The sequence below is a fragment of the Apostichopus japonicus genome, chromosome 2 (genome assembly GCF_037975245.1).
Source record: "Apostichopus japonicus isolate 1M-3 chromosome 2, ASM3797524v1, whole genome shotgun sequence".
NCBI lineage: Eukaryota > Metazoa > Echinodermata > Holothuroidea > Aspidochirotida > Stichopodidae > Apostichopus > Apostichopus japonicus.
This window is the reverse complement of record NC_092562.1, coordinates 6,364,246-6,386,433: the sequence shown is the minus strand read 5'-3', so window position 1 is coordinate 6,386,433 and position 22,188 is coordinate 6,364,246. Positions and strand designations below refer to the sequence as shown.

Genomic DNA, 22,188 nt, shown 5'->3' with positions numbered 1-22,188 from the left:
TTATCATTTGTCTTTAGGATCAGGAATGGTGTTTTTGAATTGGTGATGACAGACTTTGTGGGTTGATCTTTCCAGTCTGGATAGGCTTCATACAGCCCGAACGGTATTATCTTAGATTAGACAAGCTTTCTAATGGATTAACCGAATATACCATTATCTCTATATTCGGTAACTGTTATGAAACCTCTTGAGCATCTTTGGTATCTGGCAAAAGTATCAAATTTACCAACCTTGAATACTATGGCGACTTGTTAACGGGAATTCCATGGAATTCAATATTTTGTGTGTGACTCTGTGGAAGATTGTTTTCTAAGCGATGATGCGTGAAACCGATTGTGGCCACTGCCATATTTGCCATGGTTTACTGACGATACTGAAAAGAATAGAAAACTGCTCATTGTTTGTTTCTGAAAGAATAGAACCTGCTACTTGTTGGAGACACCTAAGCAATGACAAAACATTGTTGGTCTTCACAGAAGTGGTTGCATCCATTACTACCTATTATCTGTTTCTGAATACCATTTATTCTATAAAAACCAAAATGTGTTGGCTTCTTGTCTGTTACGCTTTGCTTGGAGTTTTCGCTACTTCACAGACACAAACTGTCGGTAATGTACATCCTTCTATTTTGTTTTCAAATTTGGTTCATGCACAGTTTAATCATGCACAGTTTAAACATGAAAACTATCTGGGTAGAAATAGTTTTGCATCTTGCTTGAAACGTAATTGTCCATCTACATACTAAAACCACAAGACCAACTATAAGTATGAAGATCTTGTGAGTTGGGAATAGGTATAATAAGGCTCAAATAAGCTACTGCAAGGCTTCCGGATCCTTAGGTCTCTAAACTAAATACAGGGCCACGGATAACACATCGTAATCTCATTAATCGTTTCGACAGTCTGTCTGGCAGCCATGATAATGGTTAGAGGGAAGCTTTGTCGGCCCTCTTACGTTCTTGCAACTAAGCACAAACCCCGTCTTCCTTTATTGTGGTCGTTCACTCTGCTTGAACACGTTTGCATTACTCATGCAGTGATACAGTGGTTGAAATCCGTATTGGTCACTGTAAACTAAACAGTGGGTGAGTTTTAACGCAACGTCTTATATAGTCTCATAATTACTATGGATGTAATTGATGACCTCAGTTAATGGAGGAAAGTTTTCATACTCAACACCCACGAAATACAACATGCGAAGAAGTTATTCCAGTTAAAAGAAAAGAAGATTCCTTTGATCTTGTAGAAATTATAAGTTGCCAGCATAGGGTATTCTTATAGCTGAGACGTTGGTATAGCGAGTATCGATTTACAAAAAAAGGAAAACATGCGAAATTGCGTTTCTCATGCCTTTAATCAGTAGTATTGAGCAATTTAGCATATATTAATCGTGAATATCTTTTGCAAACATAGGTAACATTCCGATTTTTCCTGTTTCATTGAAAAACGATATAACAAAGCTAAAACTCTGACTAAATCTATCTTATAATAAACGCCTATAAATCAGAATTTTAAACATGTACAACATAGCTTGTATGTCTTCAGTACAGAACATCAATCATAAGAGTTATTCGAAAATAAAAGGAATCGAAATAAGTAAAGTCTATTGTACAAGACTTAGTCATAACTTACCCAATTGACCTGTGACTCGTTCATGGAGAGGTAATGATTGATAACAACTAAACGTAGGCTACTAGACAATTTTCCTTCCTATATAGTACAACATAGTGCATTGTATAGTCTTAGTTTTCACGTGCTACAAGTTTTCTTAAATCACGTTGGTATGCCCTAGCGTAAAAGTGAAGGACCACATCCTAAACAGTTTTACAGTTTAAAGATTAAGTTTTAATGGAGTATTTTGCGTGACTGTATTGTCTATGCCATGTCGAAATTCACTAAACCTTTAATATTTACACAATTGGATATTCCTCGGTCTTAGAGATCTGTGATGTTGAACTTCTCTCCCCACCCCACCCCACCCCACCCCCACCACACCCAACCCCCACCCCACACCCCTCATCGTATAATTCGTGTGCGAATTTGATGGTATTTACCGTAGCACGTTATAATGATAAGGCACCTTGGTATAATTCATTAAATGATGCGTACACGAAACGGAAGATTCAGTAATTACAAAACTGACTTGTGAGTGCCAATAAATTCCTCGTTTAAATGGAAAAATGAAATCCTATAGAAAACCCACAGTTGAACCTGAGGCAAATCACGTACTTCAGAATTTAACTTTTCATGATGTGAGTTGTACTTCAGAGTTAAATATAGCTCAAGGTATTGTAAACAGAACTGCCATTCCACTCCCAGCAGTTAACGCCTATTGCGTCAAAAAGGATTGAGAAATACCAGCATAAAATTAAATCTGAAACGAATGGAATAATTTGCAAGATAGATTCGCCACTGATTGCTATCGATAAGGAAATATCGCCTTAAAAGCAAAAGTTTGATAAAATACAACTTTCTAAATATCCCAGTTTGCTTGGAATTTGGGAATTTGGATGGTTTTGTGTAAACTTTTTAACATAATTGGTCACAATTTCGATACAAAGTCGAAATAAAGGGTAACTTAATAAAAAGTCAAAATACGAAATTTCGATGTTGTATGTCTAATTCACTTCGAAATTTCAAGAAATGTTTGGAGATAAAGAATGTAAAGTAAGATTCAGAAATAAAATGTCAAATTTATGATATGGAGGATGCACACTTTGAGGAACAAGTTGATAACAAATTCAAAAGTTCGATTTTTTATATAAGTAAATCAGGAAAAAGGTTAACGAAATTAAAAAAAAATTACATTTCGATATAATAGTTTATAGACCATGATGAAATAATCCGACAAAGTGAAAGGTTTGGGAAAAGGGTCTTTTAAATTTTCTGATAGTTTCTAACGCCAATGTATAACGACGAGTACCTGACAATACTTGCCTTCACTTATTTCATTTATCATTGTCCTTCCACAATCACGCTGAGACATGTAAACAAATGACTGCACTGAAATACTAAGGCTAGCTAGCAGAAAACGGTGAGTGATGTTTATGTGACCCGACAAGTCGGAAAATCAAACATCACGGCCCGACCCAATGGGAAACATAAACTAACCTCAATCCAACCTAGAACGTAGAACCCTATACTTCATCCATGTGCGATAACCCGGTCGCACCGCTTTCAGGTGTCGGGAGACGGGCCATAAAGCGAAGGATTTCCTACGCCCCCGACCCCTCCCCCTGACAATAGACGGAAAACGGTGAGTTTTGTGAATAGCTTTGACTATGATTGACTATATGGGTTGACGAATAAACATAACATATATAGACTAATGAGCATAAACGACCAACATACCAATATCATAAACGACCAATATAAAAAAGAACCAAAATACCAATAGCAGAGTGGACATCATTCCTTTGCCAGTAAAAAGAACATATTACTTTTACTTTCGTCTTTAACCAACACACAACCAGGGAACTAATTAGAAAATGAAAAGGAAAGAGGAAATATATGAAGAGAGAGATAAGAAATTCATGTATTGCATTGTCTAAAACGTGACGTAAACAAGCCAAAACTGTGCCGTGTAAACGTTTCATAAAACAACGTATCATGCCTTGCCCTTGTTCCTCCTATATATAGGTAGCTCTAATTTATGTGAACTGAGCGAAGGTATATGCATGAATGGAGGAACTTGCGTACAACAAGGTGAAGAAATTGGAAACATGAATATAGCCTGCTACTGTGTCCAGGGGTTCACAGGAATTATTTGCCAAGGTATATAATATATCCATGCATGTACCTCACATATAAATATTATTTGATAAACGTTATTTATGAGTCTTAAACAGTCATAAATAACCGATGTAATCGTTTCATTAACTTTTTCTGAAATTACATTCTTGAATTTTCCATCATCACCGCCAATATAAAACGAAAAGAAAGAGACTCACCCTCGAACACTTACAGAGAAAATACAGTGTAGACCTATAATGGAGTTATCATACTTATATCAACACCAAACAGATCGAAAAATACAGGTTAGACCTATAATGGAGTTATCACACTTATACCGACATCAAACAGATCGAAAAATACAGTGTAGACCTATAATGGAATTATCACACTTATACCGACACCTAACAGATCGACAAACACAGTGTAGACCTATAATGGAATTATCACACTTATACCGACACCAAACAGATCGAAAAATACAGTGTAGACCTATAATGGAATTATCACACTTATACCGACACCAAACAGATCGAAAAATACAGTGTAGACCTATAAAAGAGTTATCACACTTATACCGACACCAAACAGATCGAAAAATAAAGTGTAGACCTATAATGGAGTTATCACACTCATACGATTATCAAACAGATCGAGAAATACAGATTAGACCTACAATGGAGTTATCACACTCATTCCTACACCAAACAGATCGAAAACTACAGTGTAGACCTTTCATGCAGTTATCACACTTATAACATTAAGTGTACCTTATACCATTACCAAACAGATCGGGAAATACAGAGTAGACTAATAATGGAATTATCACACCCATACCGACACCAAACATATTGAGAAATACAATGTAGACCTATAATTGAGTTATCACACTTCTACCGACACCAAACAGAACAAAATATACAGTGTAGACCTATAATTGAGTTATCACACTTAAACCGACACCAAACAGATCGAAAAGTACAGAGTAGACCTATAATGGAGTTATCACACTTATTCCAACACCAAACAGATCGAGAAACGTGTTTGTGAGTTGGCTGTTTGTCTCTTATTAAGTGATACAGTTCGGAATATTCTCACCTAGATTTGGATGCAATTGAGCCATTGACGTGTTTCACTTGTGGAGTGGATGGTACAACCTGTGAGACTGGTTCTTTCTCCAACAAGACATGCCTACAGGATCAAATTTGCGTCATATTAAATTTTAACATATCTCTCGCGGACGGTGAGTTACGATCATAGTTATAATAAACCGTTTTTTCTTATCTTGAATATAAATTAATTAATAATTAATTAATCAATCAATTACTGTTCATAATATATGATCAATGTAAGAGAAAGTAATACGTCTTGTACCCATTTAACCACAACTCATGGTTTTAAGCACTATGACAATGTTATTAGTGTGACCAGAATCGTTAAAGTAGAAGCTACTCAATAATCAATATAAAATTATCTATGACGGGAAGGAGGAATCTAAGGTTTGTGGACATTCCAGAAACGAGGCGTACCGTGACAGTTATAAAAGCGTACAATATTCCTGTAGAAAAGTATCAGATAAATAGAAAACATTTGCATACATGTTGCTTCAATCAGGAAGTAAACTCAACATTGCAACTTTTGTAGTAGATATCATATTTATCTCTTTTATTGTTTATTGATTCCATTGTACAATATGTAAATATATGGCCTTCATTTGAATTGGAATGTATTTCTAGAATGTATTTCTTAAACTTAAATAGTTTTATGCCTTAACTACATACTAATATTGTTAAAAAGAAACCCTTTCCCTCTTTAACCCTGTCCTCCTTCTAAGGTGGTTCACTTGCATTAATCTTGAGAGATTGCGAAAATCCAGAAAACGTTCCTGCAAACAGCTGTTTATCTGCACAAGAATATTTTGGTCCTGGAAACAATTTTACCGTAGAAGGAACAGCCTGTTATTGCAATACAGACCTCTGTCTCGGCCCAATCTCTAGTAAGTATATATACCTGCATAATGGAGTAGCAGTGTCCAAAGGTTCGAACTGCATTCCCACATGACCTTGTATTAGAGAAACCTTTTAAAACATTATAAAGGATTACATTTCTCAAGGTGACACTTTACCTATAGCAACTTAAAAAAACTTTACAGACGATAACTTACTGGTTGGTAATGAATCGTAATTAAACCAAATGTATTGTTTATTATCATGTGTGTATGTTTTACTGCCTCTTTTTACCGTCCAAAGTGACATCATTATATTATACATGTATTTTCCGTTCCTTAAATTTGTGTCAGATACGGAAGATAGTCTAACAACTTCCAGAATATTCACTGAAATTGCTACCAAAGAGATCTTGCAATCGACTTCTCAAGTCGAAGAACTTCGTACTATGATATCAGCCGTCGACAACGTCGACAAGTCAGCATCAAATGACAGTTTCCCTATCTTTAGTACCAACCCGGACATCTTGCCTGCAACGTTATTGACAACACCGTCAACAAATTTGGATGCAATTTCTGATCTCTTTACGGAATTAACGAGTGTTACCGATGGCATATGGATTTCAGAAACACCTCAGAAAGAGGAAACGTCGACTTTTTCTTCCCCTACTACGTCTGAGGGATCATTGCAGACTACCTCCAATATATCAGCTCCAAATTCAATAGTTACTTCGGAAAAAGATTCAGGAGGTAAATTATCTTATACGGATAATTTATAAATTATTTTATTTCATAAGAAACAAAACCTTTTCATTCCAAGTGTTTAATTCAGTTATTTTTTTTTACTTTGCTATAAAAAATTATAATTAATTGTAGTCGAGGCATTTGGTTGACAAACATTTTAACTCTAGTATTCTATGCTGTGTAATTTACACATTCATACCTACATGCATATCTTGGTGTTCTTTTTTGTGTCAACCAGTGCATTCACTCACCATGTATTCAAACAATTATCCATACTGCATGCTTTTATAACTTGTCAGCAGATGTCGTTCGGTGTCTTCTGTGCACACAGATCGATGGAAATGGCGACTGCAGTGATAGTGATGGCTATCAGACTTGTGGGTCCGGAGGCGAAGTTTGCATTGTTGTTAATGTTACTATGATATCAAGTCGCTTAGGTAGGCATATAACCTATCCTTGTTCATATGGATATCATTAATACTAGTTGGACAACACGATGCACAAAGGAATTATTCCACTTATTGGAATAATGACTTATTGATGACCATCCTTTGGTATGTATTAGTCTGGAATGTTTAAATGAAGTCGATACAATATAATGCAAGCAATAACACGAGTGCAATATCATGAGTAAAAGTATAATAGTATTGGTTTGAGTGCAAGACGTATGAGTACAAGCAAATTATTGAAAGTAAAATATTCTTTGCTTAAGTACAAGACGCATGAGTTCAAGAGTATGAGTAAAAGCAAAATATTCTTTGCCTAAGTGCTAGACGTATGAGTACAAGAGTATGAGTATATGTATAAGTATAAGTATAAGTAAAAGTAAAGTATTCTTTGCTATGAATGCAAGACGTTTATGAGTACAAGAGTATGAGTAAAATAATCATATGCTTGGCTTAAATGCAAGACGTTTATGAGTACAAGAGCATGAGTAAAAGTAGAACATTTTGTTGTTATGTGTGCAAGATGTATGAGTAGAAGAGTATGAGTAAAAGTAGAACATTCTTTTTTATGAGTGCAAGATATATAAGTACAAGAGTGTAAGTAAAAGTAAAATATTCTTGGCTTCATTGCAAGAAGTATGAATAGAAGAGTATGATTGTAAGGATTGAGTGCAAGAGTATGAGTGAACGTAGAATATTCTTTGTTATGAAAGCAAGAAGTATGAGAACAAGAGTATGAATATATGTAGAATAGTATTGGCTTGATTGCAATAAGTACAACACTCTACGCCGGGGATCGAGTATGTATAGTATCGATAACAGTTTTCTAGAAAGACTTATCGAGGACCTTTACAAATCTCTAGGGTGAGTAACGTTGATAGAATACGAGTATCATTACCGACACATTCTGACAACAAAAGATACGACTATACTGCTTGACTCTGTCACATCTTATTATGTACTTATTAAATTGACATATTATTGTACTGTAAAAAATGAATTAAATACACAATCATAAATCAAATACACAAATAGCATCTAATCTTTCCATGATCTGTTTTGATTTCCCGTAGATTTCGTCGTACAGCAAACTAGTGCAGGATGTGTCGACCAGACTATCTTAGAATTCAGCACGACGAATGGCTGTATCAGCATATCTGAATACATAGACGTATTTCAGCTTGATTTTTCCACCCAAAATTCAACGGGAATAGTGTGCTTATGTGACCCTGAAGATTTTTGTAACAACATAACCACTCTGCTTACGTGTACGAGAGAGTCGTGGTTGATAAAATTTACCGTTTTTATTATGAATTAAAAGATTAAATATATAGTTGGAATATTAGCTAAAAGACATTCAGCAATGATACCAAGCGTGCCGCTTTTCCTTTCAGTAATATTCACTAAATGTATGTTGTGTATTGATTTTTATTTTTTTGAATAATGCCCGCATTACAGATAGATAAATAGAGAGAGCCCTAATTGTATGTTTATATTCATTTGCTTTCCTCTAGCTTCTGGACAAACATCTATATCGAGTTCAACAGCAGGTGAGTTTGAAGACATAATATATTATATATCTATATATTAATTTGTAAAGTAGGTGCTGTCACTTATTAATACACACACACGCGCACCCACGAACACATATGTGGTATATATATAATAAAGATATAGAGTTTTATATAAATGATAGATAGATACACACACATGTATATATATATATATAAATATATATATATATATATATATATATATATATATATATATATATATGTATGTATATATATATATATATATGTATATGTATATATATATATGTATATATATATATATAAACATTTATATATATTTATAATTTTATGTTTATATTCATTTGCTAAATGAACTAAATGTATGTTGTGTATTGATTTTTATTTTTTTGAATAATGCCCGCATTACAGATAGATAAATAGAGAGAGCCCTAATTGTATGTTTATATTCATTTGCTTTCCTCTAGCTTCTGGACAAACATCTATATCGAGTTCAACAGCAGGTGAGTGTTAAGACATAATATATTATATTATGTATCCCAGACCGAAGTCCGTACCACTCGACCACAAGAGTGGTTATTCTGTGTAAATTGTCAGATTCAAAGCACCAGGGGTGCACTCTGTACAATCAAAACAATTGGGCTATACGCCCTTAATGACAGTTAAACAAGCCAATTTATACGCATTCACACACCAGTAGAATCACTGTGGTCGAGTGGTACGGACTCAAGATTCGGGGTTCGATTCCTACCTTCGCCTGATAAGTCCCAAAAGGACGAAACCGGTCGTGAAGTGTAAATTTTCTGGTGTGTTGTTCTTTATTTATTTACTATATATCTGTCAAACCACTTGCTACAAATTAATTTCTTATATAATTTTATAAATATATATATATATATATATATATATATATATAATAATAGTTGAAATCGTAGTGAATTGGAAAATCAAGAACAGTGAAAAAATTTCCAGCCTCCACCGGGATTCGAACCCGGTCCTCCAGCTTTCAATGCGGACACCCTAACCAGTAGGCTATGGACGCTGATTGTATGTCCAGAGGTTCGAAACCGGTTAGGAAGGTCGTAATTCGACTGTAGGCGTTTGTCACCTGTATCGAACAATACTAGTTCTGTTTTGGTGACATATTTTGCCTTACTCTAGAGATCAAACATGATGTCCACAAACTCGAATATCATTGTGATTCTTAAGGCCGGATCTCAAAAGAGATACTTTGAACAGACTTTAAGTTAATGAAATGGAGGTAACGACAAAGGCAAATGAATATATATATATATATATATATATATTTGAAATCGTAGCGAGTTGGAAAATCAAGAATAGTAAAAAAAATAGTAGGTAATTAGTAGGGAAAATTCAAATCCCTAATCCACAAACTATATCAATTGTTGTTTTTCTTGCATCCTATAGAAAAAGCAGAATGCTACGATTGTAACGGGGAATTAGCATGTACGTCACCTTCAGTTCCAGTAGTCACATGCTCAACTGGTCAAATATGTGTCGCTGTAAATATTTCAATCGGGAATGATCGTAAGTAAAAGAGTATTTATGTTTCTTCGTTAAGAACGCCATAATTTAATTAATTAGAGGTAATCTTTCTGAAAGCAAATTCTTACCCTGCTACAACAAGGTCGTGTGTTTATCTCTTTATAACTAAAAAAAAAATCACGAAGATATTATTCACAAAACCATTTGTAAACCAATGTAAGTGTGTGTGTGTGTGGGGGGGGGGGGGGGCTTCTCGTCCAGTTATGTCTTTGTCATGACATCCTCTTGTGTATGATCATGGTACTAATATCCTACTAGAGTGACAACATTCCCATAATGTCGTCGAATGAACTCACTATGATAACGCGTCGCAGTGTGTTAAAGCATTATGTTCTCATCTTCTCCGTGAATCCAGAATTGTGTTGTATTAACCTCTGATGGTAACATGCTTAACATGTATATGAAATGCGAAATCACTTAATATCATTTTAAATATTTGAATAATTGTTAAGTTTGCAGTGTGTGATATATTCAATACCTATATCGTTACGCTCAACATGATATCACATAGAAGTCACATTGTAATTGTCGAACTTTGTACTTATGACGAAGCCCAAAGGAGTATAAACATGATAAGAAGAGGATGTGAAGATGCTTTGGCTGGAAATAGAGCGTGTTTGACAGCAGAGGATTTCCTTGTCAGGCCAACGATCGTTCCCTTTGATGTTAGTTCGACAGAAGTAAATGGGAGGGCATGCTTCTGTGATGGCAATCGATGCAATGAAAACATCAACCAAAACAATATCGGTAACTGATTAAATAGCTTGGCCTAATGTATCACCATAAAATGTTGACCTGGAACTATTCATTTTTTAACTGATGTATGGTTTGTGGGATATCGTTGTTTTCAGCTTACACGTTTTACCTTTTAACATAACTCCTTTTTTGGAAAAAGTATCATTGTATAAGGTTTATGAAGTCTTGTTTTCATATCGTCATATATTATATAAAAGTTGTTTTCTTTGTGAGACTGTCATCACCCCTCCCCACTCCCTTGGTAATTACGTTAATCATTCCCAGGTTCCCATATACATACATAAACTATGATAATAGCATCACAGCAAAATGTAGGAATATGCCCTTCTTACCTATAGCAGTCACTGTCTGGTACATTTGATATCCATTGTATGGGGACACGTATTGTCCGGTGATGTTACTGATTTTTTCATTATATCTTTAAGCAATTTCACCAGCCAATAAATCATTTAAAAAGTTATGATTATATTGTTTTACTTTAAATTTAAGACCTATATTTTTAGCTAACATACGTGTAATGTTTTCTTCTTATGTGTACTTCTTCAAAAATTAAAAATTACCAAAGAATACAGACAGAAGAATAAAAGTTTGTTAACAAAGCATTTCCGACATTACAGAAAACCTCGTTTTCCTTGTACAATCTGAGGGTCTTTCGGATAAGGTATCCTTGACGTGGAACATACTTCCTACCGATGTAGAAATCGACGGTTTCTTAGTGCAAGTGAAGCTAATTGGGTTAAACGAGTGGATTACCGTTTCTTCATTGTTGTCACCGGAGGAGAGAGAATTTATAATTGAAGGTGTCATCAGCGCTGACGTCAGAGAAATCAGAGTAATAGCTGTAGATCAGAGCAAAATTGCAGTGATGACGTCATTAACTGTCCCAGTTCGCAAGATTGCGTCAGGTAAGGAAGACACACGTATTCCATCGTAACCAAAATATCAATGCTTGATCGAAAAAGGATTTTAGAATAATGTTAAAACTTATTTTACAGTCAGTTCACAGTGACAATTTTAGTTTCCCTTATTGACTGTTAACCATGGTTCAGAATATTTATACTGAGGGATTTACCCTTTCCTTCATTTTTGACAATGAATTGAAGAATACAATGTGTGTGATAAGCAACTACATCATAAAATATCAATTAAACCACCGTGAAGTATTCCTCTCCGAAAGTTACGCCTATATATGGAATGACGACAGGGCTTACTATACCTGAACTCCCATCTCCGAGCTTGCAGACCCCTCCATCTCTCTGTGGACTATAGAACTTGGACTAGGGGTGTTTTTGGCCTAAGATGCACACATGCACACCAGATGGAAGGGGGAATCTAGCATGGGGAGGGAAACAGGGGAATATAAGTGTCTAACCAATATACGTGTCTGTTAAATGAGAAATGTATTAGTGTGTAATTTAAACAACTGCTGGCATACAGGCAAATCATTTGTGAATTTACTCTGATGTTATTTGACTTGTGCTATTTTTTAATATTTTACATGTGTTATTTACTTTGCTCTGCTTTCAAGGGAGAACGATATGAATTGCTTTTTTCTCATACTGTAGGCATGAGGTCACATCGAACATTGAGTCGTGGTATGATTGGCATCATTGTTGTGATAATCGTTATTATTTTGATCTTAATGGTGGTGTTATTGGTTGCATGGAAGATAAGAAGAAGCAGCCTCGCTAGATGTAAGGTAAGTTATAGTACTTCCATGCCGTAGGTTACAGTACTTCACTGCATTATGCTTATCGCAGTGTAGCGTCGTGAGGGAGACATTTAAAAATCAAGCGAGAAGTGAATGTCCAGATAAAAGGTTCCACAGAGGATATTATAGTTTGAAAATCAGAATAGGAATTGACGCATGTACTACTCTGTCGTATAAAAATATTTTGTTACTTAGTTCAAACAATCAGTCAGATAACATTAATGTCTTATTCTATTTGATATAGCACATAACATATTAATGTTAATATTAAACACCGGCTTTCTATGAATTGTTTGTTGTTACATGGGTTATAAACGTCCGTCAGTGATCGATTCATTCATAGTTTATCATATTTTGTACTACTTTATTTATTTCTGTTTTTATCCTAACCTTTAGGAAGCAGCTTTGCCCTATTGACCGATTCGTCAAATATTAGCGATGGACCGGCAGATCACTTCCGTTCATCACGATAGGTTCAGTTCATGTTATTGCCTGCAAATGTAATGCAAAGTGGAAGGGCGGAAATGCCATAACTATAAAGCGGCTGTAGGAGCTAATTCTTATCAATATGTTGAGGGTATTTGGTTTTCTATCTTCTGTATTTCTCTTTATCAAAACAAATCTGCTTTGACAAATTGTTTTCATGAGCAGACTATGAAATATATAAAAGTGCTTACCAAGCATACATTTTGTGTGTGATTATTCACAGTCGTGAACGTTGTTTTTGCAAGAGAGTATTCTAAAAAAAAAAATCCCAAAGAGGTTGTGAACAAGCTGACATTAGACTGCTTTGTTGATGGAGTTTTGATAATCCCATAAATACGTTATTTCTTAGTTGAGTAGTTTGGCTATCATTTTATTTATCGCAAGCTAATAAAGTTAAACAAATCTCAAAGTTTTGGAAAAGTCCAATTTTTCTTTTTATGTGTTTATTATTAATATGATACAGAAATAAGACTAGGCCACGAAGTGTTGGAATTTGAAATCGAATTGTGAACATGAATGTAATCCACTTTACTGGACAATATTCGCCTACAGATGATCAAGAGCGATATAACATGTAAAAAAAAGTTGAAGGGAATTATCGTATATATTATATGGATTTATCAAGAGACTGATACAATATCTATTATAGGCACTTTAATTATGCATGCATGGCCTGAGAATGTTCAAATTCACAAAATAATTGTTGGTTTCAAACAAGTTTAGATCTCAACTCGTTGTGGAGATGTTGCTTTAGTCACCTTCTGGTACTGGCGTGTAATTTATTGCATGTAACTGCCATCATGTTTCCCAATAGCCATTTGGAAAGTATACAAGGAAGCAGTTTCATTGGACTTAACTTGTTTCTACAACATTCTACATGAATGCAACATCGCGTGAATGGTGTCGAACTTAAGAGACAATGTATTTAATTTAGTATACTAATAATTTCTCTCTGTGTTGAACATGTTGTGCACTTGTCGCTACATGCAATATTGAATAAACCTATAGTAAACTATGAATTTCAATAGTTCGAATTTTTCAGCAGTGTCTTTGTCTGATGAATTTACGAATAACATGCTACTATACGAATATTTCGGAGTGGGGAGGGAGGTGTTAGGATAATGTTAGGTAGGGGAACGGTTATAGAAAAAAAACTCGTTAACTAAACCATATTTACTTTACCAAGAGGCGGTTGTTAACTTCAAAACCAAGTCATAAAGGCCTGGAGTTAAGATTATAGGAAGCAAACAAGTATGGCATATCGATATACTTTGTCTATGTAAACATATTGCCATTAGCAAAACTATTAAACTGCTTAATTATCTCACAAGTAAGAACATCACTTTAACTACAACATTTAGTCTACGGTTCTACATTTTGCAAAAATTAGTTCAGAAGTCTTAATTGTTAACTTTAATGTTCTAGTCTGTACCATCAGTTTCGTTATGCATACACAAGGACGTGTATCCACGTCATAGGATAAGTAACTAACTCAACTCTCAATTCTTACCTTGAGTAAGTCACAGTATAGGTGCTATTACAGCAAGTGTTCTTCAAAAGCTTTACTTTTCTATATTCATCTTCTTGTTGATTTATCCATGAAACCCGATGCATCTGGAATACTTGGTGAGCTTCAAGATGCTCTTTGTTACAATTTCTTCCAAATGCAAGGGAGAAATATTAGTTTTATTCTGTGAATAGTTAAGTTTAATATTATAAGAAAGTCATAAAAATAGTGACAGTGTAAATGCGCCACACAAATTGCGGATATTGAAGGAGGATGCTGTGCCAACATTTTATTGGGGAGAAGCTAGTATCTTGCACACATCAGCGTGAACTTGCCTATAGCCACGAGCGAAATGACACATGGACCTTCAAGTTCTACGTCCACTGTGGAGCCCAGCTTATTTGTGGGCTACACAGCTGTGAAAAAAAACGGAAAATTATTGGAGCTTTATAAAAACGGGAAAATCCATAGGTGAGAACTTTTATTTGCATTATGCTGTGAGTATTACGTTACCCGCTCGGAATAACTAAATAACTTATGTATAACATTGGGCTAACGGTCTTGTACTACCCTAGTAATAATAGTACAGAGGCAGTATGTGGTCGATGAGTTACGCGTATAGGCTACAAACCACAATGTGCAAACTTACGCACGATAATATGAGAACGTTATTACCAAAAGGTAACCTAGTTGAGGCAAGTCATGCCATAGTGTGCTTTTTTTTCAACAAAGACAGAATGGTCAACCTGTCGCCCTGTCAAATTGTGTGGATTGCATTTAGTAAGCCCTCTCTGGCTAGATGAGCATTTTTTACAGATTAATAGTAATCTGTATTCTGCCTGTATTCTGTGCGTGTTTTTGTCCCTTCTGTTACTGTTACTTGTCATTTAGCCTTTGAAGAAGATCCTGCTAGGATCGAAACGTCAGGCCAACTTACTTTTACGCATTCTATTACACAGGCTCTCTAGTGGATAAGCAGTTTTCTAACAGTTTTATTTTATTTTAATAATAATAATAATAATATGCAACTTATATAGCGCAGTATGCAAAGGCTTCAAAGCGCTTTACAAAACATAATATATAAAAACAAAGTCATAAAACATAAATACAAAAACAATACACCTAACAAAGATAAAATTACACAATGTAAAGTAGAGGAAATGTTAAAAATACAGTGTAAAACTACATCAAATATGTGAAAAACTACTAAAATAACAATATAACTATTTTACAATAAACAGAATCAATAATAGCATAAAACACATAGCAAATATATAGCACTAATGTGATATCCATAGGGTGTGTTCTCCTTTTAGTTTGAGGATTGAGGACTAAATTAATAAGACCTTTTTGCTAAATGAAAACTACCGTATGCCAGATATCAAATTAAAACAAGACGATAAGATTTTATTCCCATAATAAGGCTAAAGCAGGATCAAACTGACTATTATGGCCTTTCCTGGACAGTGAGTAAAAACTCACCAAACTTAGTGTACAGTAAGCTAAGTCCAAGCATTTTAGCCTATCTAGCCCAGCTTGTGCCAATTAGAGTAAATATCAATTCCTGACTTCACCAACATCCATAGTGCCACATCAGATCAGATTGTACAACATGTAGAATGATAATCCATAGTTGGTTTCATGGTTTCCTCCTCCTCTCCCATTAAATGGGCATTACATTAATACAAATTGTTACCTTTATAACATTATTTGTCATGCAGACCATTCAAGCTGCAGGAGGAAGCAGTACCCACGTACAGTTACAAATGTAAGCGGCATATATCCCTACGGTGCGGGATTTGCTGAAAAGAAAACTTGATGCTGAGCAGGTATTCGGTGTTTAGTTTGTGCTTACATGAAAAATGTTCCTTGTGAACTAAATGTGCAAGAACAAGTAATACTTTCTTTTCAAATATTTGTAAAGCACATGTCTCTCAAGATATACTTGCTAATAGAATTTTTAAATGTATTACAAAAATTGTTGGTGTTCTCTGTCATTTTCAGTTGGGTGTATCAAGAGAACCTACCAGTTTTATTTTTAAATCGATATATGGAAAGGCTAATTACCTTGTTTCAACTTATTTTTCTGATAGAAAACGTACAAAGCTTGTTAAAAAAGGGTCTTCATCTTGTACAATAGTTGTTTATGATGTATTTTACTTGATCTACTTTTCGCACATTCCATCGCTTTTCTAGCCCCAACTGGTTTCCAAAGGGAGAAAATTATCATAAATTTTAATATATTGTATAATTTCTTTTTGAGTTGTATGTTTCATTTCCATGCTCCAACTTGCTGCCTTCCATTACAATGTAAATTCTTGGAGATCACACGCTACCTCGAAGGAGGGGAAAGAAAGGTACGATATCAAGTCCTCAGTGATGCAACTTACGGTAGTTAGCTTATATCTATTATCCTTTGATCTGGCTTCATTGACAGAACTCTTTGTTTGCAGAACAGTGATCCCTTTTTGTATGCTATCCATATTATGACTGTGTTTAGTGTAAAAAGAATGTTACAATCGTGATATTTAAATCAAATCTTGCTTGCTTCACATTGTTTTACATTTAGTTTGAATATGTTAGAAGGTATCAGGTGTAATATCACAGTTGCATGACTCAGCTACCATTATTACTCATGAGTGGACAGAGTGTAAAATGTTTTTGCTTGAAGTAGCTCATAATCATCACAATAATTAAAGAACAAATTTCGTAGTTGGAATATATGTAGGTCTAGCCAGTTTTATGTGTGTATGTGTTTTATCACGAAGGAGTGGTTGTAAACCATGATCAATTGTTCTCATGTACTTGCTGGAAATCACATTTTGCTTTACACTCTAAAAACACTTGGGTTAAAATTGACCCAAATTGGGTCACTTTTTGACCCAAATGAAAGTCAGGAGGGAACCTAACACATTTGGGTCAAACTGACCCAGAAAATAAGGTCAGAATAAGTGACCCAATTTATGGGTTGAAAATTTGACCCAGAAATATTGGTAAATATTGACCCAGGCAAGGGTTATGATGGAAAATCAACCAAATTTGGGTCAGCTTGACTCTTATAGGAAAAAATACATAGATACAAAAGGCTTCATTTGACAGAGCAATTTATTGATATAACTCCTTCAAAGAAAGTGAACTGAAATGTAAAATTGCAACAAAACTGAATGTTTCATTAACATGGTACCATAGTACAAGATCTAAAGGAAGGAATTGTTTGTAGCATTACCAATGATTTAATATTTTTTTTACCCCATTGCAATTTTTACATAAACAATTTCAACATTTTATTAGACTTGTTTGGATAAAATACAATTTGCTGAATGTATGAACGAACACTTTCTAGCTAGACATGTGTGTGTCTTCATAGTGATAGTTATCAGCTAAAGCATAGACTAGCTCGCATGGGGAGGTATTTGCCTTACTTAAGATGTAATAACAAAAGAAGAAAATGACAATCAAAACATGGTTGCCACATTTTTAAAAGATGGGGTGATGGATGGTCAGGCTTGAAAATGTTCACTAAATTAGGCCTCGTAAAGAAAGATTCCCCCCCCCCCCCTTTTAACACTTATCCATGGCTTTCATTAAACGGCGGCAAGCCTATAAGTAATGAGTCCAAATATTATGTGTAATATTTATACTGCTGTTGTACATAACCCAGCACAGGTAAATATTATGTAAATATGTGTAGAATGGATACGCAGATTTCTGCATTCCAAGAGCCGTTCAATTGAAAATAGTCCAAGAAATTTATTTAGAGCAGATAACTGGGACTGGGACAATCCATATAATTTCCTTCTAAAATTTCATGACAGCAAAACAATTTGTGAGCTGCAACTTTGGAACTGGAATTTATGAGATGAAAACAAATATGATCATACAGGCTGAAAACGTTTTGCCAATTCTTCTTAGAATACAAAAATATCTTTGCTTTGTATATGAGGCAAGTATGCCTTGGTCCCATAAACGTGATTCAACTAACAGTTGAGATTTCAACTAAAATCACACAACTTCAGATGATCATAAAGGTTGCTCGGCATTGAACAAAATTGTGTCCAAATTCTTTCAACTGTTATGTAAAAAGGAATTGTAATGGACAGTTGAATCGATTGACAAGTTAATTCTAGTGTTGCACTGTGCGACTATTGTTTCAACTTTGTTGAAAGTTCTTGTTGAAGCATGAATATGGGACCCAGGTATGAAAATTTTCAGCCCTACTTCATTTTGATTTTCAAATATGTCTTCAATGACACAACTGATAATGAAATTTTCCCAGGTACATCAATGTCGTATACAACAGTCTGGAGGAACTGCCGGGAGTTGTATCATTGCCACTGATAATCCATATCAAAAACATGAAAACACTTAAAACATAAATCAATGGCATTAATCAGCGACTCCTGTGGAATGGCTTCTCTCTCTATGATTATGTAAGTTTGTTCCGGGCTAACCCTGCTGCTTCCAATAGCTAGAACGAATGGTTGCTTTTGTTTCACCCCTTCAAGGTAGTGTAGAAAATTGGTTCCAATCTGAAATGAAAAAGAAAAGGTTATGGAAGCAAACTTCTTAGATTTATTCGAATACTGCCTTCCATATAGAAAGGATCATATATTGTAGTACTCCCCAGAAGGTGGGGTATTGATAGAAGCAATCTTTGTTTTGATTAAGGATGTGCAATATTTAGCATTCACAACTTCAGTGATGAATAGTGCCACAATTTCATAGAGGGTTGTAGAGATGCCAGGTATTTTATGCATTGTACTGAAAACAAGTTTTTTTTTTACTAATTCAGATATAAAGAATTGTCGGGCCTCTGTAAGTTAATTTGAGGCTCATCGAGGAACCCTGGACAATTGATTTTGGATGAACACAGTGTTCAAAAGTTAACAAGACAATTATACTATCCCAGCATACTGCCTGGAATACCGCAATGTCCTATCCGATCGGTGTGAATTAGATTGTACACTCTTCCACTGCACACTCAACATATTCTGCATTCACATTTATATACATGTATTCATATATCATGTGTATACTGGACTGAGGAATCATTGTTACAACTCTACCTGTAATGAATTTGGTTTAGGGTTTGTACAATGCAACCTGGTGCAGTTGTCTGTGTGAGAACTTGCTAGTGGGTAATGTTTTCACAATTTCTGCGGGTGGTGAGGTTCTTCGGGCATTTGATTGGCACAGCTGCAGAGCATTAGTGACCGATGCTTTGATAGTCCCCTTCCACCATTCCCCTTGGGAAAGTGGCTGAATGCATCGTTCATGTCTTTCAGATGGGAACATAAAATGGTGGTTCTAGGAGCAGGGTGGGATTGTAATTGATGAATGTCTTGTCTCACCAATCGATGTACACTGCTCGAGAACAGAAGGCAAGCTCTTTGCCTGTTTCATCCATAATTGTATCGTCTGTCAATTTTCCTAGATGAACCTGTAACCGACGATGATCTGATAAAAGGAATTTTTCTACTTCAAATTTAGCTTTCAGCTCACCTTTTGCAAATCCACAAATGAAGTTAGGGCATCTTCAATTGTAGCCCGTTTTCCTTTGCCAATTAGTAAGATGCATGGAATGCACTGCAGTGCAATGTTGCATACTTCATCATCTGTAAAGAGGGAAAATAAGAACCTTGGGGAAAGATTCACAGACTTAACACTCATAGAGTCACTGATTATGCCTGTGTTATAAGCTAACACATTTGTGGTAATATATGATGATATATCAGTTACAAAAAGGCTTTCAGTGGAACATTATGCATTATATAGTGTGGATAGGATCTCTGACGGCTCTACAAATCCACCAATTTCTCAACAGCATCTCTGATTGTGATCCAAAGTTGGGTGGATGCCAGGCCAATGAATGTTCGTCGATGAAGCAAGACAATATTACCAGAATTCTGATGCGAGAATAGAAAACATTTGTAGCTTATAACAAATCCGATGTCATCTATGTTGAATGTGCAGGGTTGTGCCCATGCCAGACCTAAGACACTGTGTACTGACACATGGCAATCAAGCATAATACTTGACACTATTCTGTTATCTGACTGGCCACCTTAATCCCCTGACTGACCCCCTCCTCCAAATACACACCATTTTCATTATTTCCCCTGACTGAGTTGAAGCTCAGCCGGGGCCCAGTGACACATCACTGGCAGTGTCACATGAAAACAGTTCACATGCATTTTACCTGGGTTAAGTTATTGCACCTTAGTTACCTGATAGTTGACTGCTGTCTTGATCAATCCCCAGGTGTCAAGACCAACCATTTTGCTTGTCAGCATAATGCAGTAGGTTCCTAGCGAGTGCAGGTGTCCATAACAGGAACAATTTGTCCCCACACTTTGGCTTGATGACTTCAAAGTCAAGATTAATCTGAAAAAGGATGAAATATGTGACAAATCTGCACAGAAAGCATTTTTTTGTGCCCAGACTTGGACTGTGAAGATTTTTTCCTGTATAATTTTTTACACAATGATGATAAAAGGTATATACAATATACAGTATTGCTATGGAAAAGATTTACACATTGTTAGTGTGGGTGAAAACAACTTATCACAGATAAAAGCTTTCAAATTGGGAAATTTTGGTAGCCCATCGGACTACTGCTACTAAGTGTTCTGACAGTTGTGGTAGTCCAACGTATATTTGGTTGTCTAGGGCTACACTCTGCTACAGCCTACTGAACTACCACATATTTCGAACCCTGACGATTATGCCAGGCCCTATATAGATTGAGGTTTGTCTGGTGCTGGCATCATAATCTGAATATTTTCAATGAATGTTGAAGCAATTTAGCTGAAAAGTGCACAGTTACAGGCACCCCGTGCTACTTACAGTACTTGTTACAACACCCCCCCCCCCGCCCCTGCTTAACTGTACATACTTAATTTGTAGAATTTATATACAAGTATTTATCGTAGGGTATCATAAGGTGCCCGAATACTGCATATACACCTAGGCTACCTAACAATACGTTCCAATATTACCGTATAACAACGTGCTCAAAAAGCAATATGAACAAATAAGATCTGCTAGGGCTACTTATTTTTAACCATAATATATGCAAAACAGGCTGTTTTTTCACATCTTGACCAAATAGACCTAGCATAGGCCTATAACATTCTAGGCTAGGCCTAAATGTTATTTTGTATGATAATTCAAAATTTTCATTGCCAAGAAATTTTCAAATGAAATTGTTGTAAATTTATTCCAAGTTCTGCCTCTTTTTTGGTCTTCTTTGCCTTTCGTTCGGAAGTCAGATAGACTACAGTATGTTAGTACACTTACTGCTTAATCAGATGTAACATTAGCTATTTAACTAGGACTAGGCCTAAGCTATTTTTGTTATTTAGGCCTAACCCTAAAATTCTGGTAAAAACTCTTGTTCACAGGTGCTTGTTCCATATCTAACGTTAGACCTATAACACTATACGCAGTAGGGCCTAGGCCTAACGTTAGGCTAAATGCTTCACACTACAGTAGCTGCCCCTATGTGTACAAAAAAAAAACACCCCATTAGCCTGTCCAAATCTAGCCGTCATCCTCATGATCGCAAATAGGCCTAGCCTAGGGGCCTAATCATATTTACTCAGCAAACTTGGCACAACAATGCTTAATTATGCATCGTCAACAATGCTTACTTATGCAGAACTTTGTGCATCGTCATATTTATTTTAAATATACAGTTCGGCAAATGTAAGAATATGGAATAATGTTTGGTCTCCGTGCAAGTCCATGGGTCTATCCACGGG

General features: G+C 35.5%; 2 protein-coding genes across 2 annotated transcripts; both read left to right on the top strand.

Annotated features, from left to right (window-relative positions):
* Nucleotides 1–122: 122 nt before the first annotated feature.
* Nucleotides 123–9,955, top strand: LOC139976604 (uncharacterized). The gene is made up of 10 exons (XM_071985364.1): nucleotides 123–608; nucleotides 3,640–3,774; nucleotides 4,835–4,975; nucleotides 5,567–5,728; nucleotides 6,032–6,427; nucleotides 6,724–6,858; nucleotides 7,941–8,135; nucleotides 8,382–8,417; nucleotides 8,867–8,902; nucleotides 9,828–9,955. The coding sequence occupies exons 1-10, from the start codon at nucleotides 317–319 to the stop codon at nucleotides 9,953–9,955; spliced, it is 1,656 nt and encodes a 551-aa protein (XP_071841465.1). The 5' UTR covers nucleotides 123–316.
* Nucleotides 9,832–13,935, top strand: LOC139976048 (uncharacterized). The gene is made up of 5 exons (XM_071984450.1): nucleotides 9,832–9,947; nucleotides 10,518–10,712; nucleotides 11,339–11,626; nucleotides 12,287–12,420; nucleotides 12,829–13,935. Exons 2-5 carry the CDS (start codon nucleotides 10,535–10,537, stop codon nucleotides 12,847–12,849), a joined length of 621 nt encoding a protein of 206 aa, XP_071840551.1. The 5' UTR covers nucleotides 9,832–9,947; nucleotides 10,518–10,534; the 3' UTR covers nucleotides 12,850–13,935.
* The last annotated feature ends 8,253 nt before the right edge of the window (nucleotides 13,936–22,188 follow it).